This window comes from Garra rufa, chromosome 5 (assembly GCF_049309525.1).
Source record: "Garra rufa chromosome 5, GarRuf1.0, whole genome shotgun sequence".
In the NCBI taxonomy this organism is placed as follows: Eukaryota; Metazoa; Chordata; class Actinopteri; order Cypriniformes; family Cyprinidae; genus Garra; species Garra rufa.
Window position 1 is genome coordinate 56,530,377 of NC_133365.1, and position 19,944 is coordinate 56,550,320.

Consider the following 19,944-nt stretch of genomic DNA (forward strand, 5'->3'; position numbering starts at 1 on the left):
TTAATTATGCCTCGTAATGCACCTCATTTTGATCTCGTTAATAATTGTAACCACAGTTATAATACATTTTTAAAAATGTTCTATTCATTGCTGAACCTTTAGGAAGTATAGTTGCATTAAAACACTTAAACAATAATTTTCAGATGCAACAAGAAAACTTCTACTAATGCCACTTTCCACATTTGCATTTATCCCAAATGTAGGTCAATACAAGATTGGAAAAGTATTTTCTTTCTCATGAAATACATATTAAAGTCGCTGGGGTATATTTGTAGCAATAGCCAAAAATACATTGCTCAAAATTTTTGATTTTTCTTTTATGCCAAAAATCATTAAGAAATTAAGTAAAGTTCATGTTCCATGAAGATTTTTTGTAAAATTCCTACTGTAAACATATCAAAATGTAATTTTTGATTTGTAATATGCATTGTTAAGAACCTAATTTGGACAACTTTAAAGGTGATTTTCTCAGTCTTTTAGATTTTTTTGCATCCTCAGATTTCTGATTTCAAATAGATGTATCTCAGCCAAATATTGTCCTATCCTAACAAACCATACATCAATAGAAAGCTTATTTATTGAGCTTTCATATGATGTATAAATCTCAGTTTTGTCAAATTTAACCTTATGACTCGTTTTGTGGTCCAGGGTCACATATATGAATATATAAATATTTGAAAATATGCATTTTTGCTGCATGGGATTATTTGTGTCCTGATCACAGTTTAGTTGATTATTATTATTTGGATGAAGATAAGTGTGTTTGAGCATCACCTGTGATTCGTCCGTTGGCCTCCAGCGGCGGTTGCCAGCTAATCAGAATGGCTCGTGGACGTCCCTCTCGGCCAATCACAGTCAGGTCCTTAGGGGCGGAGCTCGGTGCTGACCAATAAAAATAGAGAGCGTTGTCAGCCTTTCACATTAGAATCCTGTGAGTGTATTATTCTTCACTCAGAGACGATGAGCAGTTCTTTAAGAGACTAGCTTTAATTCCAGCACTACACAGAAACTAATTAAACATCTTCATTAACCCGAGACCCATGCTCGTGATGTTTCATGTCTAAACGAACTGTAGTGAAGACAGTGATAAATGTGTCCATAAAGGCACTTCTACACACGCTGTCTCTGTACATGTTCAGGTGGGTGGATGAGAGCCGACATGAACCACAGGATTTTTATCAAGTAATTACATTCCCAACATTTTGTCAGTCAAACCTTTGACCTTAAAGTGAATGTTTCAATCATTTAACAACACATTTACATTAACGGCCCCATGACATGGAAGTAAATAAAATTTTAAATCTATTTGTTTATGTAATTATTTCATGACATTTATATGATTGAGGGAATTATTAACTGTTCACCACTCCAGTTTGGGAAGCTCTGGATATACCATGACAGTTATCTATGGTTAAAATAGTTCATTGTTCATAAGAAGGACAAGAAGGCCTGTGTGTTTGTACCTGCTTCATAGGTGGTGGCGTGTGCCGTCATACTCCACGTGCTGGACTTGCGTCCTTTGGTCACCATGACTGAGAACTCGTACATGGTGTTGGGCTTCAGACCCGTGACGGTGTGACTGAGAGCTGTAGTATCAGCCGACTGAAACACGATCACAATTACAATCATACATCACACTTATATTCACAACAACACATCAATCACAACCACAATCAACCACAAATCACACTTACTCACAATCACAATTTAACATCACAATCATCACATCACACATCACAAAAATCATAATCACACATTACAATTACACTCATATTTACAACACATCACACCAAACATCAATTACAACAATTAATCAAAATCACATCACAATCACTTCTCAAAATCACAATCTCACACCACACATCACAATCACTCATCACATATCACAATCACAATTTAACATCACAATTATCACACATCACAATCTCACACAACACATTACAAACATTCATCACACATCAAAATCACAAACATACTTCACAATTACACTCATATTCACAACCAAACGTCACATATCAAAATCACACTTCACAATTACAACCACACATCACACTCATATTCACAGCCACACATATCACAATCAAACATCACAATTACAATCACAATATCATCGCACACATCAGTTACACTCATATTCACAACCACACATCATAGATCACAATTACAATCACACATAATCACATCACAATTGCAACCACATCAATCACATCACAATTACAATCGCAATTACACTTGCACATTACAATCAAACATCACAATCAGAGATCACAATTAAACTCACACATCACAACAATATCACAAATCACACATCAATTACAATCACACATCACAATTACAATCGCAATTACACATCACATACCAAAATCACAATTACATTCAACCATCACAATCAAACATCACAATTACAAGCACAATATCATCACACACATCAGTTACACTCATATTCACAACCACACATCATAGATCACAATTACAATCACACATAATCACATCACAATTGCAACCACAATCACATCACAATCACACATCACAATTACACTTGCACATTACAATCAAACATCACAATCAGAGATCACAATTAAACTCACACATCACATCAATATCACAAATCACACATCAATTACATTCACACATCACAATCACACATCACAATTACAATTACAACCACATCAATCACATCACAATCACACATCACAATTACAATCGCAATTACACATCACATACCAAAATCACAATTACATTCAATCATCACAATCACACATCACAATTACAATAACAACCACATCACAATCAGAGATCACAATTAAACTCACACATCAAATCAATATCACAAATCACACATCAATTACATTCACACATCACAATCACACATCAAAATTACAATTACAACCACATCACAATCACACATCACAATTACAATCGCAATTACACATCACATACCAAAATCACAATTACATTCAATCATCACAATCACACATCACAATTACAATAACAACCACATCAATCACATCACAATCACACATCACAATTACAATCGCAATTACACATTACATACCAAAATCACAATTACATTCAATCATCACAATCACACATCACAATTACAATTACAACCACATCAATCACATCACAATCACACATCACAATTACAATCGCAATTACACATCACATACCAAAATCACAATTACATTCAATCATCACAATCACACATCACAATTACAATTACAACCACATCAATCACATCACAATCACACATCACAATTACAATAACAACCACATCACAATCAGAGATCACAATTAAACTCACACATCACATCAATATCACAAATCACACATCAATTACATTCACACATCACAATCACACATCACAATTACAATTACAACCACATCAATCACATCACAATCACACATCACAATTACAATCGCAATTACACATCACATACCAAAATCACAATTACATTCAATCATCACAATCACACATCACAATCACACATCACAATTACAATTACAACCACATCAATCACATCACAATCACACATCACAATTACAATAACAACCACATCACAATCAGAGATCACAATTAAACTCACACATCACATCAATATCACAAATCACACATCAATTACATTCACACATCACAATCACACATCACAATTACAATTACAACCACATCAATCACATCACAATCACACATCACAATTACAATCGCAATTACACATCACATACCAAAATCACAATTACATTCAATCATCACAATCACACATCACAATCACACATCACAATTACAATTACAACCACATCAATCACATCACAATCACACATCACAATTACAATAACAACCACATCACAATCAGAGATCACAATTAAACTCACACATCAAATCAATATCACAAATCACACATCAATTACATTCACACATCACAATCACACATCAAAATTACAATTACAACCACATCACAATCACACATCACAATTACAATCGCAATTACACATCACATACCAAAATCACAATTACATTCAATCATCACAATCACACATCACAATTACAATAACAACCACATCAATCACATCACAATCACACATCACAATTACAATCGCAATTACACATTACATACCAAAATCACAATTACATTCAATCATCACAATCACACATCACAATTACAATTACAACCACATCAATCACATCACAATCACACATCACAATTACAATCGCAATTACACATCACATACCAAAATCACAATTACATTCAATCATCACAATCACACATCACAATTACAATTACAACCACATCAATCACATCACAATCACACATCACAATTACAATAACAACCACATCACAATCAGAGATCACAATTAAACTCACACATCACATCAATATCACAAATCACACATCAATTACATTCACACATCACAATCACACATCACAATTACAATTACAACCACATCAATCACATCACAATCACACATCACAATTACAATCGCAATTACACATCACATACCAAAATCACAATTACATTCAATCATCACAATCACACATCACAATCACACATCACAATTACAATTACAACCACATCAATCACATCACAATCACACATCACAATTACAATAACAACCACATCACAATCAGAGATCACAATTAAACTCACACATCACATCAATATCACAAATCACACATCAATTACATTCACACATCACAATCACACATCACAATTACAATAACAACCACATCACAATCAGAGATCACAATTACAATCGCAATTACACATCACATACCAAAATCACAATTACATTCAATCATCACAATCACACATCACAATTACAATCGCAATTACACATCACATACCAAAATCACAATTACATTCAATCATCACAATCACACATCACAATTACAATAACAACCACATCACAATCAGAGATCACAATTAAACTCACACATCAAATCAATATCACAAATCACACATCAATTACATTCACACATCACAATCACACATCAAAATTACAATTACAACCACATCACAATCACACATCACAATTACAATCGCAATTACACATCACATACCAAAATCACAATTACATTCAATCATCACAATCACACATCACAATTACAATAACAACCACATCAATCACATCACAATCACACATCACAATTACAATCGCAATTACACATTACATACCAAAATCACAATTACATTCAATCATCACAATCACACATCACAATTACAATTACAACCACATCAATCACATCACAATCACACATCACAATTACAATCGCAATTACACATCACATACCAAAATCACAATTACATTCAATCATCACAATCACACATCACAATTACAATTACAACCACATCAATCACATCACAATCACACATCACAATTACAATAACAACCACATCACAATCAGAGATCACAATTAAACTCACACATCACATCAATATCACAAATCACACATCAATTACATTCACACATCACAATCACACATCACAATTACAATTACAACCACATCAATCACATCACAATCACACATCACAATTACAATCGCAATTACACATCACATACCAAAATCACAATTACATTCAATCATCACAATCACACATCACAATCACACATCACAATTACAATTACAACCACATCAATCACATCACAATCACACATCACAATTACAATAACAACCACATCACAATCAGAGATCACAATTAAACTCACACATCACATCAATATCACAAATCACACATCAATTACATTCACACATCACAATCACACATCACAATTACAATTACAACCACATCAATCACATCACAATCACACATCACAATTACAATCGCAATTACACATCACATACCAAAATCACAATTACATTCAATCATCACAATCACACATCACAATCACACATCACAATTACAATTACAACCACATCAATCACATCACAATCACACATCACAATTACAATAACAACCACATCACAATCAGAGATCACAATTAAACTCACACATCACATCAATATCACAAATCACACATCAATTACATTCACACATCACAATCACACATCACAATTACAATAACAACCACATCACAATCAGAGATCACAATTAAACTCACACATCACATCAATATCACAAATCACACATCAATTACATTCACACATCACAATTACAATTACAACCACATCAATCACATCACAATCACACATCACAATTACAATCGCAATTACACATCACATACCAAAATCACAATTACATTCAATCATCACAATCACACATCACAATTACAATAACAACCACATCACAATCAAACATCACAGTTACAATCACACATAATCACATCACAATTGCAACCACAATCACACATCACAATTACACATCACATATCAAAATCACAATTACATTCACTCATCACAATCACACTCGCACATTACAAACATCACAATCAGAGATCACAATTAAACTCACATCACATCTCAAAATCACAAATCACAAATCAAAATTACAATTAGATGTCATAATCACATCACAACCACACATCACAATTACCATCACATCACAATTATACTTATATTCACAACCACACATACATCACAATTACAACCACATCACATCACAATCACATATCACAATTACAATTACAACCACATCACATCACAATCACACATCACAATTACAATTACAACCACATCAATCACATCACACATCACAATCAAAAATCACAATTACAATCACACATCACAATCACATCACACATCAGTTACACTCATATTTACAACCACACATCACACTTACAATCACATCATAATCACATCACAATCACACATCACAATTACACCTGCACATTACAATCAAACATCACAATCAGAGATTACAATTAAACTCACATCACATCAAAATCACAATTACATTCACTCATCACAATCACACATCACAATTACAACCACATCACAATCACACATCACAATTACACTCATATTCACAATCACACTTACAATCACGTCATAATCACATCACAATTACATTTGCACTTGCACATTACAAACATCACAATCAGAGACCACAATTAAACTCACACATCACATCTCCAAATCACACATCACAATTACACTTACATTCACAAACACACATTGGAATAAAAAACTGAAATATAAAAAATATATAATTCAAACTATAACCTAAACTCTTATATCACAATAGTGATTCTAAAATAACAACTTTATAGAGACATGAAAACAGACTAATAAAAATGACAAAAAATGACTAAAACTTTCACAAAGATGAAAAAGAAAATAGAAAATAAATCTTATTCAAACTATTAACAAAAGTTCAATAGCACAATGATCCTAAATAACTTCAGGAAACACTGCATCTGTATGACGAACATCAAGCACATTTAAGCTGAACATCTCACACAAATAAGTGATGTATTGTCTGAGTAAATACCATGGTCCTGACTAATTCCCATAGTAGTTTACCATGGTATTCTTGTGTTATTTGACTAGAAGCCCTGGTACTGACCTTGTATTTGCCGCTGGTGGAGTGGCTGGTCTTCCACTTGACGGAGTAGTAGCGCACCTCCGAAGTCTTCTGGTTCTTGGGAATGGAGTTATCGGCCCAGCTGACGCGCACCGAGTCGGACGTGAGCGCCACGGCCTGCACACCTACGGGAGGAATCATGGGCGTGGACGTATCTGGGATGGGGGTAGGGAATTTATCAAACAGATGGAACAGATCGTCATCGGACGGGTCCGAGGGGTCTGCGTGGAGTCATGTGCATGCAGCAAATCATACGTGATCGCAGATGACAGCGGACAGGACGGATCAACCAGGAAATAAAGGAGTGGAAAATGGAGTGACAGAGGAAAAAGAGACACAAAGAAGAACATTGAGCTCTAAGATAGGGACACAAACAGGTAAAGGTGAAAGTCAGAAGAACTACACCGTCAAAAGTGGTAACCCGCAGACATAGGCCATAGAAATGAATTGTTTAATCGGTGGATTAAGCTACATAGAATTCAAATAAATAAATTACTACATAAATACATTTAAATAAATACATAAATGACTTAACAAATTAATTTCAAAATAAATAAAATAAAGTAATTCAAATCAAAATTAAAATGTCTATATAGCTTTTTATTTATTTTTATTGTATTTTTTTATATTTTTATTTTATAAATTGTGTTTTTATTTTCATTTTAGTAAGATTTAACACATTTAATATTTTTTATTAGATTTTAAGTAAATTTAGTTTTTATTATTTTGAGTTTTTTATTTTTATATTTTCTGTTTATGTTTTAATTTGAATTTGAATTGCAGACATAGGCCATAAAATTGATGTGAATTAGGTGGATTTAGCTACATAGAATTTAAATAAATAAATAAATGACTACATAAATAGATTTAAATAAATAAATAAATGCATAAACAAATTAATTACTAAATAAATAAAAATAAAGTAATTAAAATCAAAATTAAAATGTCTATATAGCTTATATTTATTTTTGTTTTAGTTTTTATTAATATTTTTTAATTTTATAAATTGTTTTCATTTTAATTTTAATAAGATTTAACACATTTAATATTTTTTATTAGATTTTAGGTAAATTTAGTTTTTATAATTTTGAGTTTTTTATTTTTATATTTTCTGTTTATGTTTTAATTTTAATTTGAATTGCAGACATAGGCCATAAAATTGATGTGAATTAGATGGATTTAGCTACATAGAATTTAAATAAATAAATAAATAAATTACTACATAAATAGATTTAAATAAATAAATAAATGAACAAATTAATTACTAAATAAATAAAAATAAAGTAATTCAAATCAAACAAGCAGCTAAATAAGTAAAAAAAAATACAATTATAAATATATGATATTTTAAATTATTATAAATAAAATCAGATAAATTAATAAATAAAATAATTAAAAATAAATAAATAAACAGAACTACATAAATTAATAAAATCAAACAAACAAATTACTAAATAATAAATAATTGAAAATAAACTAATAACTAATAATGTAAGTAAATAAATATTTTACTAAATATATTATTTAGTAAACAAACAAATAAATAAATAAATAAATAAATAATTTGATGAATTAAACCAGTTAATTTGTCTGTTACCATGTCTAGGTTACCAGTTTTTTAGTGTACAGGGTGAATCTCAGCAAACATGAACAATATTTCAACACAAAATCAAAAGGAAAATTAGAAATTTGATTCTGCATGAAGAAAATGAAGGTAAAAATAGTCAAGATTTGACATTTCACCATTATTTTCACAATTGCAATTCTCAGCAGCTGACGGTGATTTGAAAAGAATACATAAATATATAAAATACATAAAAACATATATACATTTATATTACAGAAGCACATTTATAAGTATATATAAAGGTATTCATGATTAATTAATTTTATACTAATTTAATACAGGAATGGGAATTTGGGGTTAAATGTGTTTAAATATGCACCAAAATATGTTTTTAAAATACACTTTAGTTTCTTCAGCCTACATAGATTTCCTTTTTTTTTTTTCCTTTTGATTCTGAAAGTAATTTATACTGAATTTAATTTATACTGAGGAATGGGAATTCTAGGTTAAATGTGCTTAAATATGCACAAAAATATGCTGTTAATATGCATTTTCTTCATGCCAAATATATTTTCTTGTTTTTTTCTTCTGATTCTGAAGTGAAATACGAGCCGCACGTGAGATTCAGCAAGTAAAGCGGATAAATCTACAGCCTCACCTGAGACACAGAGAGAAGACAGTTAGTCAAGAAACAGCTAACACACAATCTAGTCATCATCATCATCATCATCATCATCATCATCATCATCATCATCAGACAAACACACATCTCTATTTGGGAGTCATTCATTCAATAATCATCAGGTGAAATAAGAATCTGACATCTGCATCCGCTCTGCTTCAAACCCTACTGAGGGAACTAAGTAGACAGCTTCAGAGAGATCAGTAGGGTACAAAACGATTCTGTCTAATAAAACACTGACCACATCCATGGAATTGCTATTTCAGTAAAATATAACACTATTTTGAATCACTTTTCTTTTAATTTTAGTGATTTTTATTGTGTGTTCTTGAATTGTTTAAACATTTAAATGTCTAAATACCTTATTTATTTTTGTTTTAGTTTTCATTAATATTCTGAATTCGTTTTTTTATTTTATACATTGTGTTTTCATTTTAATTTTAGTAAGATTTAGCACATTTTGTCATTTTTATTAGATTTTAAATAAATTGCATTTATAGTTTTTTTGCTATTCTGAGTTTTTTTATTTTTATATTTTCTGTTTATATTTTAATTTTAATTGAATTGAAATGTTCAATTCAGTTCCATTAAATTAAAATGTTTGCAATTTTGTTGTATTTTTTCTTTATTTTATTATTATTATTATTATTTTTCAAATGAAATGTCTGTATAGTTTTTATTCATTTCAGTTTTATTTGTATTTAAAAAAATAGTTTTATATATGTTTCAGTTGCAAAAAAAAGATTTTCTTACTTAGTATTTTTGTCTTGTTTTCTTTTATTTAATATTCTTGAATCAAGATGAATTTACTTTTGTAAATATTGAAATTGTTTTCTAAAAAAAATGTCACCAAAATTGTGTTAGTTTTTGCTTAAAACAAGCTAAAATATCTGCCAATGGAGTAAGAAAAAAAAAATCTTGCTTAGCCTTTGAATTAAGATTATTTTTCTTACCCCATTGTTAGATATTTTTCATTATTTTAAGCAAAAAACTGACAAAATTTTGATAACTTTTTTTTAGGAAACAAGACATCATATCTTAAGTTGTTTTACTTCTAAAATAAATTAATCTTGATTCAGTCATTTTTAGATATTTATAAAAGAAAAAATCAAAGTCAAAAATACTAAGTAAGAAAATCTTTTTTTGCAGTGAATGGTGCTCAAAGTTGTGAGAAATGTTTGATTTAGTTTGTTTTCTATTATGGCTGTTGTTATAGATGCTTTCAGAGCAGAAACACAACATCATCTCTACAAATGAAACTCGAAAGACGCTGTGTTTGTCCACATCAACAAACAGAGACTGTCTCAGTTGATGATAAAAACGGTAAACATCTCACAGCTGGTGATTCTGTACCTTTAGAAAGGTTCAAATGATTCACAGCTGGTGCATTTGATTCAGTTCTGAGAGTCAAAGTTACAAGTTACAAAGTTTACTTATTTAAAACTCAAACTCATGATTCAGTGATTCAATTTCTTCCCATATGTTCACTATTACTTCCTCTGACTAAAGAAAAAACAGCAAATACTGAACATGAATATGAGAATACAATGCAAAAAATGCTTTTCTTACTTAGACTTTTTGTCTTGTTTCCAGACAAAATATCTAAAAAATTGTAAATCAAGAAGGATTTAAATAAAAATTATTTTCTTGTTTTCAAAAAAAAAAAAAGAAAAAAAAAAAATTAAGTGACTTTTTGGCTAGAACAAGCAAAATAATCTGCCAAAAGGGTAATATTATTTTTCTTACCCCATTGGCAGATTATTTGGCTTGTTTCAAGCAAAAACAAACTTAATTTTGACTATTTTTTTCTGAAAACATAATTTTTACTCATCTAGAAAATTCTTTTTGGTTTAAGAATTTTTTGATATTTTATCTGGAAACAAGACAAATGTATTTTTTTGCAGTGAACCACATTGATTCAGTGATTCAATTTCTTCTCATTTCCATATGTTCACTAATGGTTCCTCTGATTGAAGAAAAAATACTTTACAGCAAATACTGAAAATGAATATGAGGATATACTGTCCAAACATTGAAGAATATCTCCTGAGATGTTTCTCCAGTTATGACTGAAGGTTTGTGATCGAATTCATGAACCATAAGCAAAAAATGCTTTTCTTGTTTCTAGCCAAAATATTTCAAAATGTTTCTAGATGAGTAAAACTTATTGTCCTGTTTAAAAAAAAGGCAAAATTAAGTGAGTTTTTACTTGAAATAAGCTAAATGATCTGCCAATGGGGTAAGAAAACTAATCTTGTTTTCTTTTAAAATAAGTATTTTTTTCTTACCCCATTGGCAGATTGTATTGCTTATTCCAAGTAAAAACTGACTTAATTTTGACTTGATTTTTTCTGAAAACAAGACAATTTTTACTTTTTGACTGAAATTTTTGACTGAAGGTTTGTGATTGAGTTCATAAACCATATGGCTTTAATCACTGCAAGGGAAGCTGTAAAACAATCTGCGGTGACTCACCTGACATGGATCTGGTGACGGCGCTCTCGTACAGAGGAACTCCTTCACCCGCGTTATTGAAGGCCTTCAGAGAGATGACGTAATGAGAGCTGGGCTCTGAAACACACAAACACAAAACCTTGACTTTATTCTGTTCTGGAGAGCCGTTATTAACACGCATTCATCAGACGAGAGTCTCCAGAGTCATTCAAGCTCTCAAAGCCACAGGACTCAACATTAGATAGACCAGAGTGTGGACATGCACATATTATGATTAGGGCTGTAGATTTAACTTGTTTCTTTGGTGCAATGAATTCAGGAAAAATATAATGTGTTAAAATGGTTAACATCAAGATATGAGCGCAAAAAAACATTCTCTTATATTTATATCATATGATATAGTTTAGCAATTTCACACCAGCAAGAGTGCTGTTTTCAGCAATATCATTGCAGATGTGACAATGATTGATTACATTTTAGACACAATATTGTCTGTTTTCGATCAATCTCACAAACAAAGATAATTCCAATCAAAGCCACAGCAGAACTTTGAGCATCTCCGATTGATACATAGCAGCGATTCGTTACTGAATGACTCCATCGTTCATAAAGAGCCACTGGCTTTGTTTCTGAATGAATCAGTTGAGTGAATGATTCAATGACTCACTCATTAAGATAGTGACTCACTGCCACCTGCTGGTGATTTTAGTTTCATATTTAAAGTATAATTTTATTTTATTTCTTTAATACCACTGATACTTATCATTATTTATGCAATGCTGAATCAAAATATCTCCTGTCTGGGGTTGGTGCATTTTTCACTCAAAATTGATGTGCAATTAATTTGTCATTAATTAATCAGCACATCGTTTAAATTATCACATTAAATATTTTTAATCATTTGACAGCCCTAAATATAATTGAATTTTGCAATATTGGCACTGCACTGCAAAAAATGATTTTCTTACGTATTTTTGTCTTGTTTTCTAGTATAAATATCTAAACATTCTTGAATCAAGATGCATTTACTTGACAAGTAAAATCATTTAAGATATTAAGTCTTGTTTTATAAAAAAAAAAAAAAAATTCAACATTTTGTTAGCTTTTACTTGAAGTAAGTAAAAATATCTGCCAATTGAGTAAGAAAAATAATCTTAATGCAAAGGTTAAACAAGATTTTTTTCTTGCCCCATTTGCCGATATTTTAGCTTGTTTTAAGCATAAACTAACAACATTTTGTAACTAACAACATTACATTTAAAAAGTTACATTTAAAAGTAATGCATTACAATATTGCATCACTCCCTAAAAAGTAACTAATTACGTTACACTTCAAAAAATTATTTTCTTTCTTACTATTTTTGTCTTGTTTTCTAGTATAAATATCTAAACATTCTTGAATCAAGATGCATTTACTTTACAAGTAAAACGACTTTAAATATTACTTTAAAAAAAGTTAGCAAAATGTGTTTTTTTTTTTGCTTTAAACATCAAAAATATTTGCCAATGGGGCAAGAAAAAATAATCTTGTTTAGCTTTTGAATTAAGTTTATTTTACTTACTTGACAGATATTTTTGCTTGTTTTAACTTAAATGTTTTTACTTGTCAAATAAATGCATCCTGATTCAAGAATGTTTAGATATTTATACTAAAAAAACAAAAGACAAAAATACTAAGTAAATAATTTTTTGCAGTGTACATTAGTGTAAATTAGAAAGTAAACTTAAAAAGTAACACATCACTTTTGTAGTTACTTAAAAAAGTAATCAAATTACACTGTTTATCTCTGTGAAGCTGCTTTGAAACAATCAGTATTGTATAAAGCACTAATTTAAATGTGACTTGACTTGACAATGATCATTGACATAATATAATTCAGTGATTCAGGGGGAAAATAAATGCAGCAGAAGTGCAGAAGACAAAAACAACGGCAAACAAAGCAAGACATCAAATGAGGAAATTCAAATGAAGTTATTATTGACGATAACAGCATCTGTACACGAGAGCCGCTCGTCTGTTTCCAGCAGCGCCGCCGCAGGACGGGACTGTTTTAATTCAGAGGCTGTAACTGATCGAGGCTTTGAAAGATTCATTCATGACTCCGTATGAAACCCTGAACAAAGAAACAGAAGATGCTCTTTTCCTCTTTCCATCCGATTCTCTTTTCCTTCGGGCAGCTGCTCCCGGTTCAATATCGCTGCCATGGTAACCTGTGGATTCCATGTGAAATATTGATAAGGACGTGGCCTTATTTTTGTCCAGAACGGAGGTAAGAGGAGAACAAAAGACGGGCGCAGGTGAGAATTTCACCACGAGAGTCTCTCGGCAAACGGCTGACGAAACGAGCGAGCTTTAACGAAGCTATCGAGGGGGTCGTAAACGCCTCTTGACATCAGGGTAATCACAGAAAAAGAGAATAAATAAAACATTAGTGTGCTTTAACACAACGGAGCGAACAAACTCTCATTACATATTCATGAGCGCCGAACTAACCGCACCTCCTCATGAATATTAAAATCACAATGAGATTTGTCATTGTATCACACGTGATGAGAAAATTCAATTTACACCTCACTTGTTTTCAAATTAGATGCCTTTAAATAAAACATTCTGATTTCATTCTTCGTAATGAATAAATGAACAGCCATTTCGGTAAATCAATTCGCACCACTTTTCATAACAAGCACTTAAGAGCTTGCAAATAATAATATGTTGATGAGTGCCGCTCATCATGTGATCAATGATCTATAATTAACTGTTTGAATGAAAGCAGAGACTCTCTGACTGAATGAATGCAAATGACTGATGGTTTCTCACCCAAGTTCTCGATGGAGTAGTAGCGCTGCTTGCTGTCCACTCTCACGGTCTCGGCGTATGGGCTGCCCACTCCGTAGCCAATGATGTATCCGCGCACGAGGATGTTGGGGTTGAGCGGCGGCGTCCAGCTCATGATGATGCTGTTGGGCAGCGGACGCACGTGCAGAGAGCTCGGCTGGTTAGGAACTTGGGTTTCTGTTAAAGAGAAAATAAAAGCGAGGTCATTGCTCAGCTGGGTTCAAACACGTTCTTTGAATCACTGCTGCAGAGACGCCTGAGCGATCGTCTCCATTCACAACTCAACCCTGAATGACTTTACAGTGTGATAGAAAACAGAATAAATATGTAATGAAGTAGAATGGAACTGAAAATTCACATCGAATTTACATAAACCATTTTTAACTGAAAAAGGAAACCTTCGAATACTGACTTCAGACAGAACAAGTGAACAAACATTAGATAGACAGGATGACAGAAAGAGAGATAGAATGAATGAACAAACGAATGAACAGACGACAGACAGACAGAACAGACAAACAAACAAACAAACAAACAAATGACAGACAGAATGAACAAACGAACAATAGACAGAATCAGACAGACAGAACAAACAAACATATGGCAGACAGAATGAAAGAACAAACAAATGAATGAGCGAACAAACAAACATCAGACCGACAGAATGGATGAAAAAATGAATGAGAGACAGAATAAACAAACAAACAAATGACAGACAGAACAAACGAACTAAAGAACCACAGACAGACACACAGACTGAACAAACAAAGAACAACGAACATCAGACAGACAGACAGACAGACAGAACAAATGACAGACAGAATAAACAAACGAACGATAGACACAGACCGAACAAACAAACAATGACAGATGAAACAACCGAATGAACGAAAGATAGAACGATAGACTGATAGATAGAATGATAGAACAATAGAACAAACAAAAGAACAAACAAACATCAGACAGACAGAACAGATGAACAAATTAATGACAGACAGAATTAACACATAAACAAACAAACAAACAAACAAACAAACAAATGACACACAGAACAAATCCACAAACAACAAATAAATAAACAAATGATAACTAGACAGACAGATAGAAAGACACTTACAAACAAACTGAAATCAAACATCAGATTGACCCACAGAATGGATGAACAAATGAATGACAGAATGAACAATCAATCAAACAAACAAACAAACAAACAAACAAACAAACAAACAAACAAACAAACAAACAAACAAACAAATGACAGACAGAATGAATGAATGAATCAAAGAACAAACAAATGAATGAACAAATGATAGATAGACAGACAGACAAACAGAAAGACAAACACAGACCAAACAAACGAAATAACAAACAAACATCAGAAAGACCGACAAGAGCGGATTAACAAAATAATGACAGACAGAACAAACGAACGATAGACAGACAGACAGACAGACAAATGAATCAACAGAGAGAATGAACGAATGAACAAACAAATTAATGATAGATAGACAGACAGACTAAACAAACAAACAGACAGAATGAACGAACAAACAAACAAACAAACAAACAAACGATAGACAGAATGAATGAACGAATGAACAAACAAACGAATGATAGATAGATACAGACAGACAGACCGAACAAACAAACAAACAGACAGAATGAACGAATGAACAAACAAATGACAGACAGAATTAACGAACAAACAAACAAATGACAGACAAACACACAGACTGAACAAGCAAAAGAACAAAATAACATCAGCTAGGCCAGTGGAATGGATGAACAAATGAATGACAGACAGAACAAATTAACAAATCAACAAATGAACGAGATAGATTGATGGATGGATGGATAAATGAAACTTTCTGTGAGTTGAGGTCACAGTGATTGTTGAGTTGTGAATTCTCTAATCGCTCTAATCATTTTCTGTTCTCTGTTTCTCTTCCTCCACAAGTCTTATATTAACACTTCTATTTCTATTCTGGTGTTTTTTGCTTCGAAAATCATTTTGTTTACTCCATCTAAGAGCATGAAGCCTCGACTCTTTCAGCATTTATGAAGCTCGACACAGCGCCGGTGTTCTTCCACATCAAGGCTCGCTCTCGTAATCGTCTCTCCCTGAGGCACAGAGCGTCTCTGATTAATGACTCTCTCAAAGCAGCAAACTAGAGTGAAGTTCAAGCAGGTACTGATCAAACCTCACGCCACGCGTTTGATCTGCACACAGACACGCGTCTCGTTCAAAGGTGACATTCTCACGCCCAACAACGTCTTCAAAGCGATCCATTAGAAAAGACGACACCGGCGCTCTGCTTTGAGTTGAAAGATAATGTAAATGTCAACTACATCTTCATCTATTCTATGCTGAATGATGTGTGCTTTTAAATTTCATTGTGCTAGCAGACACACTAAACTCAGACATACTGAATCTAGACGCATCGATTCTCTGCTTCCTCTTATCGGCCGACGGGCCTGACTAACCGTGTCCTCGTGTAGCCTGTGGCTACGTTTCAATCCACACACCAATTCACCAGTAAGCACACTACCCAGGGAATCAGACACTTCCAGGCTGGTTACATGGAGCCCTGGAACATTTGTTCTCTAGACATTCCCTGTTTCAGGCCATTGAATAATAACTAGTGTTTAGTGAGCATGGCTCTTTCTAGTAGTGATGGGGGAAATGAAGCTTTTCAAATCAATTGAACCAGTTGCTTCACAAAATGATTCAATGTTTCAAAACATTCAAAACGACTCATGCTGGTGATAATGTAGATGGATGGACGGATAGATTGATGGACGGATAGACTGATGGACGGATGAATGGATGGATTTATGGATGGATAGATAGATTGATGGACGAATGAACAGATTGATGGATGGATAGATGGATGAATAGATTGATGGGCGGATGAATGGACGGATGGATGGATGGACGGATAAATGGATGGATGGATGGATGGATTGATGGACAGATGAATAGATGGATGGATGGATGGACGGACGGATGGACAGATGGATGGATGGATAGAAGGATGGATGGATGGATGAATAGATAAATGGATGGATGGATGGATGGAAGGATGGATAGATGATGGACAGATGAACGGATGGACAGATATACGATATACAGATGAATGGATGGATAAATGGATGGATGGATAGAAGGATGAATGGATGGATGAATGGATGGACAGATGGATAAATGGATGGATGGAAGGATTAATGGATGGACAGAAGGATGGATAGATGTATGGAAGGATGGATAGATGGATGCACAGATGAACGGATGGACAGATATACGATATACAGATGAATGGATGGATAAATGGATGGAAGGATGGATGGATGGATAGAAGGATGAATGGATGGATGAATGGATGGACAGATGGATGAATGGATGGACAGATGGATGGAAGGATAAATGGATGGATGGATGGATGGATGAATGGATAGATGATAGATGGATGACAGATAGATGGATGCATGGATGGATGGATGGAATGATGGATAATGAACGGATGAATAGATGGACAGATGGATGGATGGATGGATGGATGAATGGATAGATGGATGGAAGGATGCATGGATGGATAGATAGATGGATGGATGATGGATAGATGGATGGATGGATGGATGGATAGATGAATAATGGACGGATGAATGGATGGACAGATGGATGGAAGTATAGACGATAGATGGATAATGAACTGATGAATGGATGGATAGAAGGATGATAGATGGATGAATGTATAGAAGGATGGATGGATAGATGGATGGATGAATGGATGGATGGATAGATGGATGGAAGGATGTATGGATGGATAGATGGATGGATGGATGACGGATAGATGGATGGATGGATGGATGGATGGATGGATGGAAGGATGTATGGATGGATAGATGGATGGATGGATGATGGATAGATGGATGGATGGATGGATGGATGGATAGATGGATAATGGACAGATGAATGGATGGACAGATGGATGGAAGGATAGACGATATATGGATAATGAACTGATGAATGGATGGATAGGTGGATGGAAGGATGGGTGGATAGATAGATGGATAATGGATGGATGAATAGATGGATAAATGGATGGATGGATGACAGACAGATAGACTGATAGATAGATGGATGATGGATAGATACTGGATTATGAATTTAGAGAGATCAATGCCTCCTAGCGGCAAACCTCTGAAAATTTCGAAAGCGTTCCGAGCCTCAATTACTGAAATCACATGACTCTGGTGGTGCTCCAAATCACTGGTTCGAAACGAATCATTGACAAAGCTGCATGAAGCAAGAGCCCATCATTAGTGCTGAACCCCTCAAATACCGCAAAAACAGACCAGCCTAACCACCTCAGACTGGTTTAAGCTGCCCTAAAGAGGGATTTGTGCTGCATTGTGCGTCTGCAGTCATATTCACCGTCCAGGTCGTTCTCCGGCGTCTCGGCCGTGTGCCATTCACTGCTGGGCCCCGTGCCATTGACCGTCATGGCTGCCACCTGGAAGCTGTACTGGCTGCCTTTCTCCAATCCTGTCAGACAATAAACAAAGAGTCAGAGTCAGAGGAGAAGAAAATAACACGCGCAAGAGTATGTGTGTGTGTGTGTGTGTGTGCGATTATTATTTGCGATTCTAATTAGTAAACAGCAATCAGTCAAGGCGGCGAGGTAAACAAGGTCTCCAAACCTCATCTAAACAGATCAGGATGCATTTCCATCATGTGTAAAGATAAAAAAACGCAATTATGATAGCAGGGCGCTGTCATCCCTGAATACCCCGGAGTGTGGGGAATTAGCATAACACACTCCAACGGCACTGTGAAATGAATCCCTTCGGAAATAGCAACTTAGCGAGATATCCATCAAGGGAATA

The 19,944-nt window shown here is 33.5% G+C and overlaps 1 protein-coding gene across 1 annotated transcript in view; it reads right to left on the reverse strand.

The window, feature by feature from the left end:
* dcc (DCC netrin 1 receptor) overlaps positions 1–19,944 on the reverse strand; it is a 185,484-nt gene that overhangs the window by 49,398 nt on the left and 116,142 nt on the right. The window contains exons 15-20 of the mRNA XM_073840175.1: positions 19,493–19,603; positions 15,040–15,234; positions 12,243–12,338; positions 7,501–7,673; positions 1,464–1,602; positions 775–882 (exon numbers count right to left, since the gene is read on the reverse strand). Coding sequence (XP_073696276.1) covers positions 775–882; positions 1,464–1,602; positions 7,501–7,673; positions 12,243–12,338; positions 15,040–15,234; positions 19,493–19,603 — 822 coding nt within the window. The remainder of the gene's footprint in view (positions 1–774; positions 883–1,463; positions 1,603–7,500; positions 7,674–12,242; positions 12,339–15,039; positions 15,235–19,492; positions 19,604–19,944) is intronic.